Below are 23,158 nucleotides of genomic sequence, written 5' to 3' on the forward strand. Positions count from 1 at the left end.
ACGGGAGAGGCCACAACAGTGAGAGGCCCGCGTACCGCAAAAAAAAAAAAAAAGTTTGATTTGGGGAGAAGCATCTAGGAGCAAGAACAATCAACTTGGTGTTTTCAGGTGACTCCCTAAATGCAGTAGAATAGTTTTTTTTTTTCTATTCCTTCTTTTGACAAACAGCAAGCTTGAGGAAATTGCTTTAATCACTGTGGTTGTAAAACAAGTCATAGGTGAGAAGTTAGACTTATGTGCTAATAATAAACACAGCAACATTCCATCATTTTTTTTTAGCTACTGTATCTATTGACCTAAGTGGCTTAATTTGCACACAATATCTATTCCTTGCAAAAAGTGTTGGTAATAGGAGGTCAAAAACATTAGGTATGAAATTAATTAACCACCTTCTAAGCAAGTTTCCCCAAAGCATCAGTTTTGCCTTAAGATAGGGCAAAAAAGAATATTGAGAAAGAAATTAAAACTGAGGGAAAAAAAAAAAAGTGTTTCAGCACAGATGGCCTGGTTTGTGATGGGAAAAGAGGTCAGGTGTAATATAGTATTCCATTTCATTTCTAAAATGAAAAATGCCTACATATTGGCAAGAAGGTCTGGTCTCCTGATTCAGCCAAGGAGGTCAAGTCGAAACTTTATCTTTTAAAGAAATAGATCATGTAATTTGTTGCTTGAGAGTAGTTGAAAGTTGGCACAATTGGAGAACCATTTCCCCTGAAGACTCACTCCTCTTAAATTGAGCAAATGTCAGAACCAGACATTTAAAAGCTAATGTTTATCTTCTAATTCTCAAAGACTTTATTGTGTGTGTTTCCTGTGGATTTGTGTACATGAACTTTCCTAGGCTTGTGTAAACCGTTCATACCAGGCTGCCTCTGACCACTGATCCCTTAAATAGAAGGAACATTTCAGAAACTATTAGTGGACTTGAAATAGAAGGAATGGTTAGAACAGTGATTTGTAACTCTTTCAGACCCAATGCCCTCTTTTTATAACAAGCATTTTCTATTTATTACTGTTTGATTTTCATCAATTTTTTAAAAAGAGAAACATAAAATATAACACAAATAAGGACCTTAATTGATTTAAGCCTCACTTTTTCCTTGTATAAGGAAATTATACCTATTTACAGGTGGCTAAATGTATCCATCACAGTTCTTTTTTTTTCTAAGAATATTTGCATCGATACAATTTTGAGCTTTCTAGAAAAATATCACTAATTATGACATTAACAGTGGTTTGGGGAAGATAAAAAAATTTTTTGTTATTGTTGCCTTTTGATTTTTCTTTTAAAATATCTAATTAAAACATGTGTAGGGCTTTAAACATGCAAGCACTGCTAAAAGGCTTTCAACATAAGCAGCACTGCCACACTGTGTATCTTCCAGCCCTCAATACCCTCTCCTTAGAGATAATTCTCTTCAACTCTTAGCTGTTTATTCTGGTATATACCTCACTAGTTTTAAACAATGTGTTTGTACCACTGTTTCTTTTTTAAGCTTTAGTGAGGTATAATTGATAATAAAATTATAATATATTTAAAGTTATATACACATACATTGAATACATATGATGTATTGATATACACATACATTGTGAAAGGATTCCCCCATCTAGTTAATTAGCACATCCATCCCCTCACACGGTTACCTTTGTGTGTGCATGTGAGAACATCTAAGTTCTACACTCATAGCGAAGTTCAATTGTACAACACAGTGTTATCAACTATAGTCACCATATTACACATTAGATTTTCAGAAATTATGCATCTTAAAACCTTATTTGTAAAAAAGAAAAATTGTAACTCTGTGATAATGGATATTAATTAAACTTATTGTGGTAAGCATTTTGCGATATATGCACATATCAAATTATTTTGCTGTACACCTAAAACTAATACAATGTTACCTGGCAATTATATCTCAATAAAAGGATGACTAAGGTTTTGTTAATTTTTAAATATCTTAATTTCCATACAGTAAAATTAGCTTCCGTTTTGATGTACAGTTTTGAGTTGTAATACATGTATAGATTCACATAAGCACCATCACAATCAGGTCAAACGGCAGTTCCGATACACAAAAAAATTCCTTTATCCTGACCAGACCTTAGCCCTCACCCTGACCCCTGAGAACCATTGATCTATCTGTAACCTGTCGCAACAGTTTTGCCTTTTCCAGAATGTTATATAAATGGGATCATACGGCGTGTAATCTACTGAGACTGACTTCTGTTGAGGGTCAGTTCTCCCTTGCTTTTCTACAGGTCTTGTGACAGCTTTTGTTGTAGACTATCTTTCTGAGGCTCTTTGTTATGGTAATTTCAAGACTGTTTGGTAAGATAGAGGCAGAGGGAAGATTTATTCCCTAACCATGATTTTAAGGATTAGGTCTCCCTATAAGCAAAAGTTGGGCAGGATTGCTTGGAGCCCCCTTTTATAAGATTGGGGTTTTCTAAGGTGGCATTCCTCAGCTGTGACAAACATCAGCTGGGTGTTTTTTTTTTTTAAGCCTGCATTTGCCTTGCATTTTGCCCATGGGTTAGGGGCTAGGGGAACTGATTCCAGCATGAAGTTCATGCTGGCTGCTGTGCTGTGAGAAATAAAGTCCTTTGTCTCTGACCCAGGAGTTTCCTGTTTTCTGTCCCCATCTATGAAACCGTGGCAGGATAAATGGTTAGCTTGGAAACCAAGTAAGACCTCAGACCCTTCACAATTCTTGATGCTTCCTCCATTTAGCAAAATGCATTTTAATTCATTATGTTGTGTGTATCAGTAGTGTATTCGTTTCCTAGGGCTGCAGTAACGAAGTACCACAAACTGTGTGGCTTAAAACAATAGAAATCTATGGTCTTCCAGTTCTCCAGGCTAGAAGTCTGAAATCAAGGTTCCAGCAGGGCTAGGTTCCCTCTGAAACTTGTAGGGGAATCATTCCCTGTTTCTCCCTTGTTTCTGGTAGTTTGCTGACAATCTTTAGTGTTCCTTGGCCTGCATCTTTGTTACTGCAATCTCTGCCTTGGTCGTCATGTAGCGTTCATTCTCTTTGTGTTTCTCTGTCTTTACATGGCTGTCCCCTTATATGGGCACCAATCATATTGGATTAGAGGTCCATCCTGCTTCAGTTTTACCTCATCTTAATTAATTACATCTGCAACAATTCTATTTCCAAATAGGGCCACATTCTTAGATATTGAGGGTGGAACTTCAATATATCTTTTTGGGGGGACACAATTCAACCCATAACAAATAGTTTCCTTTTATTGTTAAGTAGTAGTCCATTGAATTGGATGTATCACAGTTTGTTTATCCATTATCTGTTGAAGGACATTTATGTTGTTTCTGTTTGGGGTAGTTATGCATGAACGTAACATTTGTGTACAGATTTTTGTGTGAACATAAATGTTAATTTCTCTGAGGTAAACACCTAGGAATGGGATTGTCGGGTCATATGGTAACTTTATCTGAAACTGTTTAACTTTATGAAAACCTGTTTTCCAGAGTGGCTGTATCATTCTGGCTTTTACCAGAAATGTATGAGCGTTCCAATTGCTCTGCATCCTCACAAGCACTTGATATCGTCATTTAAAAAATTTTGCTCTGTGTGTCTGTTTTGCCATTTGCATAGAAGTATGGTGCTTTCTCATTGCAATTTTATATTTCCCTGGTGATTCACAATAGTGAGCATTTTTTCATGTGTTTATTTGCCACCAGTATACCTTGTCTGGTGTGTTAGTTCAAATCTTTTGCTCAGTTTTTAATTGGTTTGTTTGTTCGTTGCTTTACTTGGAGAAATTTGTTTATATTCTGTATATGTCACTTGATACAGATGTGATTTTGAACACATTTTCTCCCAGACCATTTTCTTAAAGATGCCATTTACAAAGCAAAAACATTTTAAGTATGATGAAGTTCAGTTTATCAATTTTTTTCTTATTTAACTTATGCTTTTGATGTCATACATGTGAAATCTTTGCCTAACCCAAGGTCACAGAAATATTCTCCTATGCTTTCATCTAAAGATTTTATACCTTGTGCTTTAAAATTCGAGCCTATGATCCATTTTGAGTTAAATTTTGTGTAAGGTGTGAGGTTGAATTCACTGGGTTTTTTTTGTTGTTGTGTTTGTTTGTTTGTTTTTGGTCAACAAATCTCCAGTCTTTCCAGTATCACTTGCTGAAAAAGTTATCCTTTCTCCATTGAACTGTCTTTGCACATTTCTCAATTGACCATTTGTGTGTGTCTATTTCTGGACTATTCTGTTCAAAAGCTTGTAAGTTTGTAATCTTGGATGCAAACTATTATATATAGAATGGGTAAACAACAAGGTCCTACTGTATAGCACAGGAAACTATATGCCATATCCTGTGATAAACCATAATGGAAAAGAATATGAAAAAGAATGTATATACATGTATAACTGAATCACTTTGCTGTACAGCAGAAATTAACACAACATTGTAAATCATCTATACTTCAGTAAAATAAATTAAAAAATAAATACAACCATTGAAAAAAGTAACTTGAGACAAAAAGTATATTATTTTAACACAAATATTTATTGCTAACTCTTCAAAATTCAGTTAGTAACCCTTCCCTTCCCATTTCCACCAATCTTAAACTATTGTGTCGAACTTTGTCCAATCCTTATCAGACTTCTCCATGGAAAGATCCACCTTAGCCCAAAAAACCCTCCTACATATTATGCTTTTGTTTTGCTTTTTCTAGATTTACTATGACCCTGCCAAAGTAGTGTTTACATGACCACAGTAAGAAATAAATTAAGAAGTAATTGAAGCTTTGCTTTATTTATGTTTTATTTCAGTGGTGTAAGGAAGTGACCCCAGGAGCTGCGATAGTCTTTTGCAACCGTGAAGAGAGAAACCAACAGTAGAAGTGTGTGAGAAGAAGCACGGACAGAGCCTAGGTCCTTGACGATGATGTTGAGCCCCCAAACTAATCCTGGGACCATACAGCCTCGTCCATGTCAGTACCTGTAAACGCCCTTATGGTTCGAGCACAGTTAATCAGGTATTTGGTTTCTTGCAGCTGAAAGATCTCCTGATACAAATAACTGATTTGGGTCCCCTTTCACCTGTCATTCTCCTTTGGGAGCCACCACTCTTACGCTTTAACCATAGTGGGTGACATATCACTGTTTTTCTGGTGGAGCTTCTCCTTTGCTCTTACTTTTTCTACCAGGCTGAGTGCCTTTCAATCCCCTCCCCAACATCTCTCCCCTACCAACCCTGCCTCGTAGTAAGGTGTCAACCAAATGCCATTTCTTCTAGGAGGCCCTTCTGACTACACAGACCTCCCCAACTCCCATCACACTCACACACACACGCACACACAGGATCTTCATCTACAGAATGTTTATTGTAAGGACCCACGCGACTCAGTACGCGACTGAACGTCACGCCCCAAAACACAAGTTTATTGAGTGCTTATTTTGTGCCAGGCACCGTGACAAGTACTTTATTTGCATTATGCTTTTTAATCCCCAGGAAAAGTTTATGAATTAATTACTCTTATTGCCTTCATTTTACCAAAGGAAAAATGAAGTTTAAAAATGAGAAGCTTCTCAAGGTCACACAGATAACCGGTAAGTAGCAGAGCTATAAAAATTCCAACTCGGGTCTAACTCCACACTGGCACTCACATAGAGTACAGTGCACAGAAGTGAGCATGTGTGGCACAAAATACTGATTTATTTTCATGGCTACAGCATCTTGTGAAAGGAGAGATTGTCTTGAATTTCACAGCGTGCTCCTCTCTGCTGACCCATGTCCAGCACAAAGAGCTACACAGTAAACGGGCTAGTTGATCATATAGGAGTCCTTTTCTCTGAGAGCCAGAGCTCCTGCCTGCTTGTCCCAAGTGCCATCCCAGGCTCCAGTCCTGGCCTTCCCCTTTCTATAAAAACACCTGTCTATATTAGCCTTTGGTCAGCCCTGTCAGAACTGGGATAAGTTAATTCTGTCTAAGATTTAGCAACTGACAGTGGTTTGTGGTTTCCTTCTCTACTGTGTGTCTTTTAATAGAGGACTTTTGGAGAAAGTGTTGTTGAAGCCAAAGGAATGTCTCTCTCATGGTAAAACTTCAGGTGCATTATGAGATTCTTGAAGATTAAACTGCATTGACTATACATCCAAAAAGTATTTTTTGAACAAGTCATAGCAAGCTGGTGGTGATCGTGGGTGAGGTGGTTATAGTGGGAGGGGTAATGTGGAGGAAGCAATTATTTCAGTATGAAAGCATTTCCTTCTCTTTGAGGCACAGAAGGCTTTTTCATTGATTCTTCACAGAGGAGAGTACAGATTTACCACCCTAGTCTCCTTTTTCTGGTGAAGTCTTATAAACTCAAAAAGGCCACCACCTCCTCCCCATAACCTGTCTGGTAGTAGTTGTTGAGGTTTACATAAATACTTAAATAGTTCCCATATTTTCATCTAAATTCATATTCATTAAGCAATTATAAGCAAAAAAAAAACCAATTCATTATGCATAATTCTGTGTAGCAGCAACAGTGAGTGGTAAAATATTTGTCCATGCCAGACCATCTGTTGGATTGGAAATATAGGACTGAGCTTTAAATTTGTTATAGAAATAAACTAAGACATGGTTTCTCCAACTTGTCTGATCATAAGAATTTTGGTGGACGCTTACTAAAATGTAGGTTTCATTCCAGACCTTCAGGCCGCAGGAGAGACGTATGGGAAAGAGTGAGAAAACTGAACTGGGTAAGTGTTTCTGCTGTCCTTCAATAAGGGTTTGCCACTTGGACTCTGGGGTAACCCTTATCAGGAGACCACGCTGAAAAACATTTTTGTTCTCTTTCCTTCCCTGCCCTTCTTCCAAGGAATGTTATGCCAGGTACTGTACACACTGAGAAAACAAAGATAAGCAACAATTCCTACTGAAGTACCAGACAAAGACAATAAACAATGATACAGTGTATTAAATGCTAAAATAGAGGCAGTACAGGACACTATGCACTTAGAGAGGAGGGAACGCCTGGTCCGAGTATTTAAGGCAAATTTGACACCTGCCAAGGAGAGGTCATTCCACGTGGAAGATGCAGGAATAAAGACCCAGAGGCTTAAGGAAACCTGGTGTTTTCTGAGCATTGTTAAATGCCTGGCATGGTTGAAGCTCAAGGTCAGGTTGGGGAAAGTGGGGGTAAATCGGCAAGAGTCAGATTGTGAATGGTCTCACGTGCCACTTGGAAGTTGTCGGACTCGGTCCTATAGACCAGCGGTCCCCAGCCTTTTTGGCTTCAGGGACCGGAGTCGTGGAAGACAATTTTTCCATGGACTGGGGTGGGGGGATGGCTTTGGGATGATTCAAGCACATTACATTTATTGTGCACTTTCTTTCTATTATTATTACATTGTAATATATAATGAAATAATTATACAACTTATCATAAGGCTGACAGGAGGTGGAGCTCAGGCGGTAATGCGAGCAATGGCTGTATTTACAGCCGTAAATACAGATGAAGCTTCGCTGGCTCACCAGCTGCTCACCTCCTGCCGTGCAGCCTGGTTCCTAACAGGCCATAGACCGGTACCTGTCCGTGGTCCCGCAGGTTAGGGACCCCTGCTGTAGACAGTGTGGAGCTATTGGGAAGAAACCTGCATGTCCCCAGAACTTAATGTAAAATGATTTCAAAATATACCTTGATAAGAACCCCTTAAGGCTGGAGTTTAAGTCAACTTTGTTCTGAGCGAATAGTCCGTTTCCAGCTTTGCTCATCTAGTGGAGACTCTTCTCAACTAACATCTGATATAGAACACAATGTACAAAATAGATAAAAAGCCCCATGACAATATTCCTGTAAAACACGGGGTTCTAGGGAACAGTTTGCAAATCAAGGTTCTGTGCTCCCAAGAGGCTGAATAATTAAACCGATATTCAGACTCTTCCTATTGAAGGGTAACTTCAATGTTACCTTTGAAGAGAGCTCCTTCTACTATGTCTAGTATAGCTCCTTCCATGAAGCGTCGTTCAGAACACGCCTGCGGCACTGAGTCGACTCTGCCTAGGTTTTAATCCTTCCAGTGAAGGGGAGGCATCCACACTCTCCCGCAGTTTCCTCTATGGTTAAACAGCTTCATTCGCTAGCAACTTCTCTGTTATGATAAGTAGGCATCGTTCTGATTTAAGCAAGGTCTTTTGCAATAATCAATTCAACATTAGAGCTATTATGTCGCCTTCTGTTCACCTTTTAGGTTTCTTTAATCTTTCCTAAAACAGACCCTCTCCCCTGCTGGTTCCCCATTTTCCCATGATTCAAATTTGCCAGTGTTGCCTCTTGAAAACGTGATCACCAGGAATAGGTACAACATTTGTTTGGCTACTTCTTGCCTCCCATTACTATGTATGCATTTATAAAAAAATAAATTTATCATGAAAGGACCTTATCAGGGACTTTTCTGGTTAGTATTACCTTAAAATATATGCAAAAGGAATATCCATGAAACAGCGTAAAAATGGCATTACAAAGCAGCTCAGTGTTAAGCCAGACACTGCCTTACTATCTGATGGAATGCTGACACTTAACATCGTAATGAAAATCGACAGGCTGTCAAGACTGCCATGCATTTGTGTGTGTGTGGAAAAAATAAGAGCTTAGAACAGTGAGAGGAACGTAGCAGAGGCTCAGTGTTTGTGGAGTGAATGAAGTGGAAGGCCATCTACCACGGGAAAAGGACATATCTTGAGTCTGGGGATCTCAGATTTGTCCAACTCAAGGGGCTTCCAGGTTTGAAGAAATGTAGGCAGGCAGTGTAAGCTGCAAGGTCCCTGCTTCTCAACCGAGTGTGACAAGAGGGACCCAGTGAGTGGGAGATATGAAGTTGTCAAGGGCAAGTGTGAGACAGTTAAGTCAGCTCCGTGGTCCCTTCTTGGGGTGTTGGCTTCAAGTCGAGGCCCTGGTTTCTAGGCAGAAAGATGGATGTGTCCTCGAGTTTCTTATTTCACATGGATGTGGTGGGGTGGGAAGGACAGAAGTGTTCAGGGACAAGATCATTCTGGGGGATTCAGCATCGCCATGACACTCTCTGGGCCGATACCACAAGACACTTCCCCTTTGACACACTGTCCTAGGAAATGCCACTGTCGATGACAAAAGATATTCCTCCCCTGGCCACTTTGTTCCTCATACAAGTTTAGTGTCTGAAGATTTTTCTTTCCTTTCTTCAAAAAATATTTTAAAAGAATATAAGTAGAAGATATTTTAGATAAGAAAAACTGCTGACCGGGTCAGTAGTCAAATCTAGCTCTTAATCCTTGAAAAGCTAGATAAAAGTCAGCACTGAGTTTGAAGCCCATGAGATGTAAGTCACCTTGGGGGTGGATGAAGGAGGGCAGAGGACAGGAGGCTGTGTGTGTGTGTGTGTGTGTGTGTGTGTGTGTGTGTGTGTGTGTGTGTGTGTGTGTGTGTGTGTGTGTGTGTGTGTGTGTGTGTGTGTGTGTGTGTGTGTGTGTGTGTGTGTGTGTTTAGCCAAGAGTCACTGGAATAAGCAACTGAAGAATCCAACAGTTTCTCCAAAAGTGAAAGAGAGAGATTTAAGAACTGATGATCGGGCAGTGTTATTGCTTTTAGAGAAATAACTTCAGTTGTGCATTGATTTCCCTGATAGACTGAATTATAATGCACACATATACACTATTACTTTCCTAACTACTTAGCAGAAAGACCAAGCAATACTCACATCAACTGCTTATTTTAATGTCAAATGTTTATTTCTATGCCATAGTTGCCTCAGCACAATTTGTAAAAGAAAGGAGTCCAAAAAAAGGATTTTTTTTTTTGGTCAGGATATTTTCTCTGCAGTTATAAGAAGGAAAATAAACACCTTGGTACCAGAATTACCATTTCTTTCATATCATTCTGATAAATATTGCATCTAAATATTTTCCTTGGGTGTCATATCCATGGTGGTGGGGGGGATGTTTGAGTTCGTCAAAATAAATTTGGGATCGTTTTTGTCAGAGAATATATCTAGAAAGTCTTTGTTTTGGTACACTAGATCACTACTTGCCATATTCTTATTATTTAACAGAACAGCATACTTTATTACATAAAAACAAAGTGCACTGAAAATGAACAATGTTAGAAACAAACTAAAATTTGGTGTATCTTAAATCTTCAGGTGATCAGATATTAGCTAAAGCGACGGGATACAAATTTCATATCGATACAAATGCAACTCTCTTGGGATGAAAATGCATTTACTTGCTTAGTTCTTTTCGATTGAGCAGACAGGGCATCCAGTACAACTGAAACAATGGATAACATTTTTTTCTTTTTTTCAATAAAAAGGAATGCTCTGGTTTCTGAACAGGCTCCCACCTCTGAGGGAGCCAGAAGATGGCATTTGCTCCTTCAATATATTTCTCCTGTGTGATTTGAGACACAAATCTACCAAGATTCTTACAGCGGAAGTAGGCACCACACCTGAGAGCCCAAGGCCCTTCGAGCAGCCACTTCAAGTCAATCTGTGATGCATTGGGGTGGACCCAGCACCTAGAAGACAGCATGGTAATTGTGCATGTAAGTCCCCCAGCAGACTCAGGGAAAGGAGGAGATTTCTTTAAGTTCATGCACATTTTATTGAGTAGTAATATAAAATGCTTTTTTCTTTTTCATTGTTACAAGTGCATGCTTTGATTGCCAACATTTCAGAAGTCAAATTACAAAGGCAAGGCTTTAGGCTGTAGTGAATTACTTGGGCACTTATACAATTGTTAAAAAATATGAATGGACTTTTGTTGTTGTTGTTGTTTTCAGAATGAACCAGTTGTAACCCGTAACTGATATACAAAGGGAAAAAGTGAAAAAAGTACATGTTTTGTGGCACATGACAGAACCTAACAAAATAACTCAACTGTTATGACATTAACAGTTACCATGCATTTAGAGTTTCACATGTAACTATGAACTTATTTAAATTTCACAAGGTTTGCTAAACATGCTAACCATCTATATGTGCACTGACAAGCTTATGTTAAAAACTTTTAAGAATACTCTCCCCTTTAGATTTTTTCAAAGCTTTTTTTTTGATTACAAAATTTCAAAGGCATGAAGCATTTTAGAGAATATAAAGTACGCCAGTATACATACATTTCCAGTATATGTCAGACCACTAAGCGCATTACAGTCCCATACAGGCCGATACAGCCATTTTTTTCCTTAAAAAACATGCATAGGCAGATTTTTTTTTTTACAGAATATAGATGCTTTATCACTGTACTTAATATGGTGTCTTGTTTACTATACTTAAAAATGCACCACTCATAAATATTTAATTCAGCAAGCCACAACCAAGACTTGATTTATCAACAAAAACCCCTAAATATAAACAGCAAAAAAAAAAAAAAAAGAGATAGATGTAATTATTCCAGTTTTTTAAAACTTAAAGAAAAGGTATTCATTGCCAAAGTAATAAGATAAGTGTTATATGGAAACAAGGGCATTCAAGCACACTAAAGAAACCTGAGGTAAGCATAATCTGTACAAAATTAAACTGTCCTTTTTGGCATTTTAACAAATTTGCAACATTCTTTTTTTTTTTCTTTTTCTGCTTTTTTTTTTTTTTAAGACTGCCTAATTCATTTTACAGCCATTGTCTGACAAGAGTAGCAAAACATTATCAATAAATAGTCCTTATGTAGTTTGTACATCATTTTGTTAAAAATGTTTGATGTCATCCATTTTTAGTGCTGCAACTGTAAACGTACAATAGAGTAAGAAATTAGACAAAGTTTTCGTGTCCAGTAACATAATAAAAGACCTCTCATTAACCTATCTAGAAGTCCCCGATGCAGTAGGAAAACATGTTCATTCCCCTAACATTGCAGTATATACTAGCATTAGCTTTCTTTTTAAATTGTTTTTCCTATAAGCATTTTTAAAAGGCATACCCAAAAGAGGTGTTTAATCATAACCCTCACCAAAATATAGTTTATTATCTCTCTCCCTCTTTTCTAATGATAGTGTAAACTGAATCCAACTCCTGGCCCCAGAGCAAGTAAGCTACCATCAGAGGCAAGAACATCCAACTGCTGATATGCAGCAATCCCATCACGCCCTGCAGCTCCCAAAAAAAAAAAAAAAAAGTGAACAGGAAGTGGTCACTGGATATTGCTGCTATTACTGCCATTGCTGTCCGTGCCGTTAGTCTCTGAGGCGAGAGTCTTGTTGATGGAGTTAAGGTTGGTGTCAGAGGGCATGGCATCTCTGCGAGGTGGCATCCTCTCGTTAATTCGATCTAAGCCCTTGGCCTCCTCGAAGCTAGTGATCTTATGTTGTGGTGAAAATCCTTTGATAGCTAAACAGAAAATCATTAAAAAAAAGAAAAACTGGGTTAGTCAGAGGAAAACAAAGGGCACAGCTGTTGTAGCAGGTGATGTTAGAGATTTCGCAGTGAGAGAGGGAATCCTTTAGTAGAGAACAAAGTGACGGGACCTGAACACAGCACAACAGACTCCTTACCATACCTGAAGATAACCGAGACGTTTGGTAACAGCCAATGTCTCTTGCCAACCAAAATGTCCTCTTCCAAGTTAGTGAGATGTAAACGTTTCTCTTGTCTTCATGGAAGTTTAGATCCACGAAGTGGTATGTAAAGAGAAAGGCTGCTACCAGGGATAGGTCTCTAGGCCCAGCATAGACTGGCCACATCCTTGGCACAATTACTGTATCAAATGCCCTAACCTAGAAAGAATGGAAATGGCCCTAATTTTACTATTCCATTGTGCTAGTAATGGCAAATTCAGGAGAATCACTGAAGCAGCTAGACCTAAAAATCTAGTGAAGAGTTTAGAGCAGAAGCTAAAAGGAGCTATAAAAGGCATGAACTTGGGGCGTTTCCATGCCATCTCAGGATCCCAGGAAGACTTGCTTGGCAAACAACTCAACAGTGGCATGAAAAAAAATGAAATTATAAACTCCTGCTTCTCCACTCAACTTTGGAAACATGTGGAGTGGGGACAAGGTAAAAGAAACTCATAAAAATCAAGATCAGATCACTAAGTAGAAAAACTCTGTCTGCCCTTCAGCAGCGAACAGGTCAAACTGATGTTCATCTGGTCCATTACTGCCTAAATCAAAGAAAAACTCTTTCTTAGTAGATCAACGTAGACGTAAGTGCTGGTTCAAGAGTAACAAGGGGAAAATGCTTCTTTCAACTTTTAGCAAAAATGGATGGGAATGGTTTTGGCCTTATTCAGTGAAACCATGGAATTCACAAAGGGGGAGCATTGATACTTGGTTTTCTTCAGTAACCCTAGTGTGCTCCAGAGATAGAGAAGGCATTTGTGCAAGAAACTTAATGATTTCTTCAGTAGGTGCACCAACCAGTGAGCTGAAAATAAAGTACATAGATGGGGAACCAATGACATCAGTTTGCTTTACTCCCTGTGAAAATGCAAGCCAGACACTGAAGGGCCAATCACCAATGCTGAATTGGGTCGCATCTCCATGGCTGATGAAGGACAATTTCATTGTACCTTTATCCTTCCTACCCTATTTGAGAAAAAAAGGAAAGCAGTTTCAAGCTGAAACTTTGCTAGCCACTCCCACACAAATGTACAGTGCCTTTCATTAGTATGGACGAGATTCTTAAAAGATAGACACACTTGCTTCCAAACTCATTAAACAATGAGAAACAGTTTGTTCCCCCTCTGCATTTTAAAGGTTAGCGTCATGGTGATTAGTCAACTATGAGAGGAAGAAGATGGGGAAATGGGAAAAGACCAAGGCCCAAAGCAAAGCGTCTTAATTCTTCTCTCATTCAGTCATAAATCGCAAAATAATAGAGCTGTCTGATGAGCACCCACCCTGAAAATGAACTCAATGATTTTGAGGGACAAAAGTAGTACTCTATTGTTTTGCTAAACTACTGTGAATATCATTCCATCATAGTTAATACATATAAAAAGTTGGTCATCATAATTGATGAAGCGATTTTACGAATTGAAATGGTAAAAGTGGAATCTCTCTTTTAGGTTGTTTAAGGTTTTAAAATAAAGCCAATAGGGTGAGAGCATAGAAATTCAAAATCTAGCGAGAGCAATGGCTATGTCCGGAATGGGGCTCCATTTCTAATCATTTCTGTCTACCCTGGTCTGGAAGAATGTGTGCTCTGCTGTAGTTGCTGGTCAGACGATGGGTATTAGCAATTTACATTGGTAGTATACTTAACACAACACAAGAGTCACAGAAACCACAGAAAACAGCCAAACTATCAACAAGAATGCACACTGCAGATTAGAATTTGCCAAGAGGAATAGAGAATTCCCACATAAATAGCAGTTTATTCACTGCTATTTAGGAAGCAGTTGTATTTTCTCTTACAGTGCTATCATTTCCCCTACCGTATCCAAATCACGTACAAATTAAAGAAACTAAAGTGGCACATTTTACATCATATCAAAGCACCATAAAACACAATTTTGGGAACAATAAAACATTATCTTGCAAGAACAAAATACAACTGAAAAATTTTGTTTTAAAGGGGAACTTCAAATTATTCTTTTTAAAATTTCCAGAGGGCGTGGTATGTATCAGATTAAAAACTATTTGGATAGGTAGTCCTCTCCTAGCTCTACGTTTCAAATGCACTTGATTCAAAAGGAATTGCGAGAGGGTCCACTCTATTGTCCTCGAGCAGTGCTGGGACACAGTCGGTGGTGAATATGTCTCGTTTCTCCTGAAGCACCCGGCACAGTGCCTGGTGCCAAGAAGGCACTCGGTGGCTATTAACCAGTTGAGTGATGACTCAATATTCCCTATGCTCGTTACCGGCCACTTTCACAGCCACTAGATATTTTTGAACTCTTTAGACTATTTTGCTGGTGCTAACCGTCCTACAAATACCAGTACGTTAAAATTTCTAGGACTAGCAGAACTGTTTACCTCGTACACAGCTGTCTCTTGTTGGAATATTTTTTGGAGACAAAAATGAATGGTGAACTACAACAAAGCACTATTCCAATGAATTTTTTTTCTAGAAATTTCTGAAGACTAGACTTAATAATTATTATTCTCTCCTTTTCAGTGCCGACTGAAAGTGATTTGAGGGAGGGACATGGTTCAGCTCAAAGAATATTGTTCTATCCATTGTTTGTCAAAACGGCTGCCATAAACCCCACCCCACATCATTCAAGATCTCTAATCCTTTTGTTTTCCGTGATTATACTAGGATCATTGTATACAAAGTCAAACGTAGCTTTAAGGGAAAAAATAACAAACAAACAAACCGGAAAAGGACATTTTCCCCTTTAAAGCAAGAACATGTTGGTTAATACTGAGCCACAACTGTTAGCCCAACACCCACACACTCTGTACAAGCTACAGCAAAAAAAAAAAAAAAGAAAAGAAAAGAAAAGAAAGAAAAAGAAAAGAAAGAAAGAAAGAAAGAAAGAAATGAATACACCCAGCAGAGCCCTTGTCTGTTGCAGGTACAACAGAAAGGGGACTGGCCAATTTACCTTCATCAGCCTCAATAGCCTCAACAGTAGCTGAAGAGAAGAAAGGGGGTGCAAATGAATGAGAAGAATGAGCAGAGGATTTTTAACTCTAAGAACACATCAGTGGCGATCAAGGGAGCTAAGAGGGTTAATGTTCCTGTAAGTGCTGGACGCTGGCACAGACAAAATAAAAATACTTCAAAGAAAGGAAAAAACACCACGAACATGATGGGGGTTTTTTCTTGTTTTTTTTTTTAATGAGCTGGCTACACGTATCTGAGTGACATGATTTGGATTTTGTTCACTAAATACAGGAGAAAATGATTAATCCTTTAAGAAAACACTCAGGAAAGGTTTCTTGGACTTAGACTGAATCTACAAGGGACTAGGTCAGTCGAAAATGTGAATCTGACTCACACGAAGTATGATAAACCCACTGCTACGATTGGTAATTTATAGTTTTAAAATGCCCCCCAAAATGGCAGAGCCTGAAGTGTTGTCATAATGTCAGTGGAATAATTCACACTATTTCATATTAAATGGCACGATTTCCTAGTGGAATAGAAAAGCAGGGGGGATGCAAATTTAGAGTTGCGTCTGAGTTGGTAACACATGTGACCCTTTAAACACAAACATCGAGCGTGTTTCGAGAGGGAGGGAGAAAGGGAAGAGAAAGAGGTTGGGGATGGGATAGCCTGGACTTCTTTTGCCAGGTAACCCAGTTTAAAATCAGTTTTCCTCATTGGAATAGCATTTTTGGAAACAAAATTCTTGAAATGTTATAATCACGTGGTAATATGCCAGTAGCAGCAATAATTCTATCAGCATTTTAAAGAAAGGACCGTCTAAATACGGAAACCTCAGCATATTTCAGAGGCAAAATTTTTAAAAGCCCACTGCTTTATCAGCAATTTTTATAATAAGCTTAGGGTCTATATTCTCACTTTAAAGGTGTATGAATCTTTCTATGTTATCAAGGTTAGAAGATATTTCCCTAATGAAGTGCTAAAATGCAAAACTTCTCTGTAATTCTAAAATGTTTAATATTAAAATCCTACACCTTGACTTTAATTTGCATATTTCTTATAATTTAACGTTTTAAAACTAGAGCAACTGCCAGATGTACACTATAATTTACTTACAGTGCATTTTAAATTCCTTATGATAAAAATGGAGAATGGTTACCACCATGGAGAAAAGCCAAATAGCAAAACTTAAGTAGTTTCCCCTTTTAGACAGATTAAAGGGCATCAGACAATGAATTCTGAAACTGTATTAACGTACATGATTTAAAATATACACTGACTTTTCAAATTCTCAGGACTAATAAGATGTCGGCTGTGTGTATGTGTTTGTGTGTGTGTGAGTTCAACACCAAATGACAAACAGATGGATTTAAAATAAAACAACAGAACAGGAAACTGAATAACCCAGGTTAAAATACAGGTGAAAATCTGGAAACAAAACAAAGAATTCTAAGAACTTAAGTTTAAAAGTAAAGCAAAATATCTGGAACCGCACCAGGACCAACATATTAGAAATATGTACTGTCCATTATTAAGTGTATTCTTCTAAAGCAACTGTGGCCCATAGTTTCTGATAATACACCTGCTGTACCTTAAAACTGTGCTTAACAGAAACTATGCAGATTTTAGTCAATTAGGTAGTTGTGCATTTTGTGCATACAAAGGATCCATTTATGCTAATGTTCTTAGAGAGCATGTTTACTTTGGTGGGAAAATTGTGGGTTTTTTCCTGAAGTTACTAAGATAAATTTTAGCTACAAATTAAATGAGGAACTTACTTCAATACTGTGGTATCTTCCTACCTTCATTTAGAAATTTTTTTTTCTTTTTGTGGCAACTCGAAGACATTGATGTTGGAATAAATTCATATGAAAATAAAGAAAATTTTAGTGATGCTGCTAGGAGGTGATCATTTAGCAGTACAATATCCATGAAGCTGGGCATCACTTTCTATGTAAAAGAGGTGTATCTAAATAACATTACCATAAGAATACCAGAATCTTCTAGACTGAGGGACAGGGATAGAAAAGAAAACACAAACAAAGATTCAGGGAAAGGTACAGGGAAATAAGCAGGAGGCTGAGATCTGCTTTGAAAATGTTGAGTGTATTGTTGTTTTCATTTTTTTCTGTTAGAGTCTAATCTAAAAGCAAAATTTCCATAAAGTATGCTAAAAGTGGACTCTAATGATAATATTAGTTAAAATAGATAACAAAAGTAACAAAAGTAAAGAGTGCACTGACTGGTCTGACTAATATGGTAGCCACTTGCCACATGTGGCTATTCAAATCAAATTAATGAAAATTAGATAAAATAAAAAACTCAGTTTCTCAGTTGTAAGAGCTATATTTCAAGTGCTCAATGGCTATACATTGCCAGTGGCTTCTGTATAGATAGAGAAATTTCCATCATTACAAAAAGTTCTATTGGACGGCACTCATCCAGAAAACTACAGATTTTAATACAAAATCTACCTTCAAGGAAATGTTTTCATCCTTTCTTAAAAATAACATATGATGGTACTCACTCTCTTATGTTTTGAGTGGATAAGTCAGAGAAAAGGCACCTATGACTTCATTTCTATTCAAGTGGATAACAAAATCATCCTTTTTATTCTCTTCCTCCATTCTCCACTAAATCCTAGACTTAGGCATGGATAGTTATGTGTCTATGTGTTTATTTCATCAATCCAATAGATAACCTGTACATTTAATAAAAATGTAATTAAAAAGTTGTTTCTATCCACTGCTTGCCTCCAAGTGGTCAAACCTCCTGTGCATGTAGATAAGCTGAATGAGTTGTCTTACAGCGAGGCCTGAAATCGTGGTTAATGTGCAAATGAGGACGTGGGGGTAGCGGGGGTCAAGAACACATTCCAGCAAATGAGGGAGCTACTCTGTGGGGCGCGACTGGTCAAACTGATGGGGGCGCGGGAAGGGAGGGGAGTCTCAGCCCTTCTTCCAGCTGAGAAGATCGGAAGACCAAGACGGACCTTAAATGCGTGAATAAATCAGGGCTCTAACGACACAGCTGACTGAGGTGCCTGCTCAGGTGTGTCATACCAATGGGCCTGCTTACCGCTTTGCAGGGTTTGCTTCCCTCCAGAGAGCACTCCACTGGGGAGCATGCCCGTGGGCGTCAGGCCTTTCAGCGTCAGCACACTCTCACTCTCTTCTCTGCAAAGGCACAATGGGGATGACACATTAACTTTTATTTTCTTTCAAGACAAAGAAAAGACTTAAAGGAAAAGATGTATGTAAGAACTCACATTTACTTCTACCTTGGCTCTCTTGAGTTTTTTCTTTTTTTTACTTAAAACATACTATATTTTCACACACTCATATAGAAGTAGTGGTATGCCCATGACACGACGGCTAACATAAAGTTGGGAATTATGCAATTGTGGAAGTTCAGTCTCTTCTGACTGAACTGGAAAACAAGTCTACTTTTGTAAGCAGGCTCACAATACAAAGTGTTTGTGGGCATCCTCCACGACACCATAAATATGTTAAAAAAAAAAAAAGAGCCATGGAGAGGGCTGTTGTAAGTTTTCCAGCCGAGGCGCTGCAAAAATGCGTGGGGCTGATTTGACTTGTGAGAGAAAACCAGAGAGTATAACAGATTTAAAAGATCTGATCTATGGATTAGGGAAGTAGGAGTTACATTCAGGGCACTGTTAAGGAATTCTGACATCCCACGACAAATACACAAACTAATGGCAAGTCGCTGATGAAACAACTGGTCAAATTTCCAACTTTTCTTTTTCAGTCTCTTTCCCCATGGATCTGCTAATACAGCGTTGTTTTATTACTCATTATGACAACTGTTTTACAATCAGTTTTATGTACATCATTATTTGAATTACATTTATTAACCACAGCACAGCATTAATCAAATGATTAAATAACCATAAAATAGGGATAACCTCATATATTTCCATATAGTAGACAGTGTAATCCCACATAACCAGAAAAAAATACTTACAATACACATATATATCTAATGTTTATAATATGTACAACTACTTACTCCACATTTTTATGAAGATGGCTAACATGGCCCACACAGAATTCCTAAACTATCCCCAAACCCGCTGCTTCACTATCTTTCTTCGACTTCATCTTTTAGTTAAGCTGAAAGAATCAACCTTTAACTCCTTTTATCCTCTCTTACTCCACATCTACTCAATTAGCAAATCTTGAGGGCTCTACCCTCATATTATTTCCAGTATCTTACCACTTCTCACAATACTACTACCTCATCTCTTTTGAAAACAGCTTTATTGAGATATAATTAACATACCATACAATTTGCCCATTTAAAGTGTGTGATTCAATCACTGGCTTTTAGTCTCTTCAGACAGTCGTGAAACATCGGCACAATACATTTCAGCACATTCTCATCCCTCCACAAAGCAGTCTCGTGCGCTCCCATTTCTTTCAGGCTGTATTACTACTCATCTGCTTTCTGTAGATTTGCTTCTTCTGGACACTTCTCATGACTGGAATCAGGTGGCCTTCTGTGACTGACTCCTTTTCGGACCACCAGCATCTCTTACCTGGATGGTTCCAGCAGTCCCTTAACTGGTCTCTCTGCTCCACCCTTGTCACACTCCTGCCCTCTCCTCCCATATCTATTCTCAGTATAGCAGCTGGCTGAGCCTTTTAATACCTATACAGATCCTGTCACTCATCTATGCAAAACTCTCCCAATGGTTTCTCCTCTCATTAAAGGTGAAAGTCAAAATCTTTAAAAGATTTGACCAGAGCCCTAAAAAACTAGCTCCCAACCCACAGTCTACCATCCTTATCCATCTCTTGGACTACATTTCCTACCACCACCCACTTCCCTTCGTGGTCCTCACCGTGCACCCAGCACACCCCCACCTTGGGGCTCTGCACCTTTCTGTCACACTCTTCCCCCAGGTATCTGCCTGGCTCCCTCCCTCCCAGCCTCCAACTCTCTGCTGGAAAACTGCCTTCAAAGTGAGGACTTCCTTGAGGATGCTATTTAAAATATATGTACCTCACTACAAATAATGCAATTTCGTTTCTTTTTATGGCTGAGTAATATTCCATTGTATATATGTGCCACATCTTCTTTATCCATTCATCTGTCAATGGACACTGGGACAAAGTGAGAGAGTGGCACGGACATATATACACTACCAAATGTAAAATAGATAGCTAGTGGGAAGCAGTCACATAGCACAGGGAGATCAGCTCAGTGCTTTGTGACCACCTAGAGGGATGGGATAGGAAGGATGGGAGGGAGATGCAAGAGGGAGGGGATATGGGGATATATGTATATGTATAGGTGATTCACTTTGTTATAAAGCAGAAATTAACACACCATTGTAAAGCAATTATACTCCAGTAAAGATGTTAAAATATATATATATATATATATGCACTTTCTTATGCCCTATCTCCCCTTCCCTCTTTTATTTTTATCTAAAGCACTTATCACCCCTGAAGAGCTATACAGTTTGTTTCCTTGGTGCTTTTTTTTTTTTTTTTTGAGCTCCTCTGCCCACTACACCCCACCCTAGCTAGAAAAGCTTCATGTGAAAGGGGTTTCTGTCTGCTTTGCTCCTGCTGCATCCACAGTACCTAGACCAGAACAGCACCTAGCACATAGTCGAGATTCATAAAACATTTACTAAATGAAGGAGTCAAAGAAAAATAGGATGGAGAATGGCAGTGTTAATCCACATTTTAGATTTCTGAATCCTTTACTGTTATTTACAGCCAACGCCTAAGCTCCGGCTAATGGTGTGTAATTAGTCCCCAATATGCTGAGAAAGATGCTCTTCAACTCTTGGTCCCTCAGATTCCCACCTGACAGAGGAACTGCCTTCCCTGCTCACTGCTTCCCCAAGATGTTCGCTTTGAAGCAGAAGTTCTGCGTGCATTCGTTTGATTGGTGGATCCTAGGCAACATGCGGCAGCTTAAGTGCAAGGGCTCCTGAAAGATAGGTTTCTGGTTCCCTTATAATATGGCAAATTACCAAAATGTAAGGACTGTGCTGAACAGCTATACCTGACAAATGTGTACCACCATCCGTATCCATCCATTACATGTTAAAATGTCTCATTCCACAAATTTCTTGTATTTGCCTCTTCCCTTGCATCTCTCCACCCACAGCTAGTTCAACATCTTTTGCTTGGATTATTTCAATAGCTTCTTAAATGTGCTGACACCCATCAGTCATCTTGCTATCCAATCTTCAGACTGTCATTACATATACATCTCCACATGGGTTAGCACATGCTCTGATTCTCCTTAGTACTGATCACTCACTGAGTGAGTTTGGACATACTGCGTATCCTCTTTCAGTTTCTGTTTCCTCACTGAGGTCAAGTCAACCTTGCAAGCTTGCCGTGTGGACTCCTCTCAAATGTGTAAACCATGAAGCACACAGCACCTGGTCCTTAACAAGCGCCCCGTATAACACTGCTCCTAGGTCCTTAGGATCTAGGAGGACTTCTCAGCTTCCAGAAATGCCTTCACCACAATTCTCCAGCTAATGGAACCTAGCCTGAACTTCACAGCACTCCACCAATGGCAACCTCTTCATGAACATTCCTTTCAGGAAATAGTAGGGCTCCTCCCCATCCTCTTCCACAGCAGAGCACCTCTTCATGTATTTAGTGCACATCTCATGGCCTTACATTAGTTTATTGTCTACATGTCTGATATTTTAGTTCAGAGTATCCACTTTGCCTAATGCACTATATGGTACACATTTAATACTCAATCCTACTTTTCCCTAGAGATGACCACCCTGTAATGTACAAATGCTTTTATTATAGGAGAGCAATACAATTTACCTTGTTTTTATTTTCTATCAATATGTGCGACCTTAATCAAGTAACTGATCATCACTGGGTTCAAATGGAACCCACTCTCAGCTGGGAATAACCGCTTCTCACGTACCAAGCTGCAGAGGACTAGAGGGACTTTCCAATTTTAAGAGCTATCTATGATTCTGTAGCATTGTTCCTGTCACTTTCACATGGTTTGAAGACTAACATAGATACAAAGAAGTTTCTTTTATGTTAAGAAAGGCTTCTCCTTTTTTTTCCTAAATGTACTTTCAACTGGAAGTGATGGAGCTGTTTTTACTTATCCTCACAGAGACTTCAGATAGAAAAAGAAGTAAGCGCATTTACTGGAAATCTGAGGCATGATAAATAAGCAAGTGTTTATGCAGAGGGACCAGCTGAGTTTATGATCTTCACATAGTCCTTTGCCCCCAAAGGCAATTTTTCTAGCCACACAGCCTCCCTGCTGGCCTTCAAAACTGCTGAATTTGTGTCCATCCAAGGATCTTTGTACTTGCTCCTCCCTCTGTCTTTTTTTTTTAAATAAATTTATTTATTTTTGGCTGCGTTGGGTCTTCGTTGCTGCACACAGCCTTTGTCTAGTTGCGGCAAGCGGGGGCTGCTCTTCATTGCAGAGCACAGGCTCTAGGTGCGCAGGCTCAGTAGTTGTGGCGCACGGGCTCAGCCGCTCCGCGGCATGTGGGATCTTCCTGGACCAGGGCTCAAACCCGTGTCCCCTGCATTGGCAGGCGGATTCTTAACCACTGCGCCACCAGGGAAGCCCCTCCCTTTGTCTTAAACACTCTTACTCCCTACCTTCGTGAAGGTCATCC

General features: G+C 38.9%; 1 protein-coding gene across 3 annotated transcripts in view; it reads right to left on the bottom strand.

The window, feature by feature from the left end:
• Nucleotides 1-9,720: 9,720 nt before the first annotated feature.
• PPP3CA (protein phosphatase 3 catalytic subunit alpha) overlaps nucleotides 9,721-23,158 on the bottom strand; it is a 299,312-nt gene continuing 285,874 nt past the window's right edge. For 2 of the 3 annotated variants that reach the window (XM_060147635.1, XM_060147633.1), the window contains 3 exons: nucleotides 18,577-18,674; nucleotides 15,494-15,523; nucleotides 9,721-12,330 (listed from right to left, as the gene is read on the bottom strand). In XM_060147635.1, the coding sequence (XP_060003618.1) occupies nucleotides 12,134-12,330; nucleotides 15,494-15,523; nucleotides 18,577-18,674 (325 nt within the window). In that variant the 3' untranslated portion in view covers nucleotides 9,721-12,133. The remainder of the gene's footprint in view (nucleotides 12,331-15,493; nucleotides 15,524-18,576; nucleotides 18,675-23,158) is intronic. The other variant, XM_060147634.1, reaches the window with a different exon arrangement.

Source organism: Lagenorhynchus albirostris, chromosome 4, assembly GCF_949774975.1.
Source record: "Lagenorhynchus albirostris chromosome 4, mLagAlb1.1, whole genome shotgun sequence".
Taxonomy (NCBI): Eukaryota; Metazoa; Chordata; class Mammalia; order Artiodactyla; family Delphinidae; genus Lagenorhynchus; species Lagenorhynchus albirostris.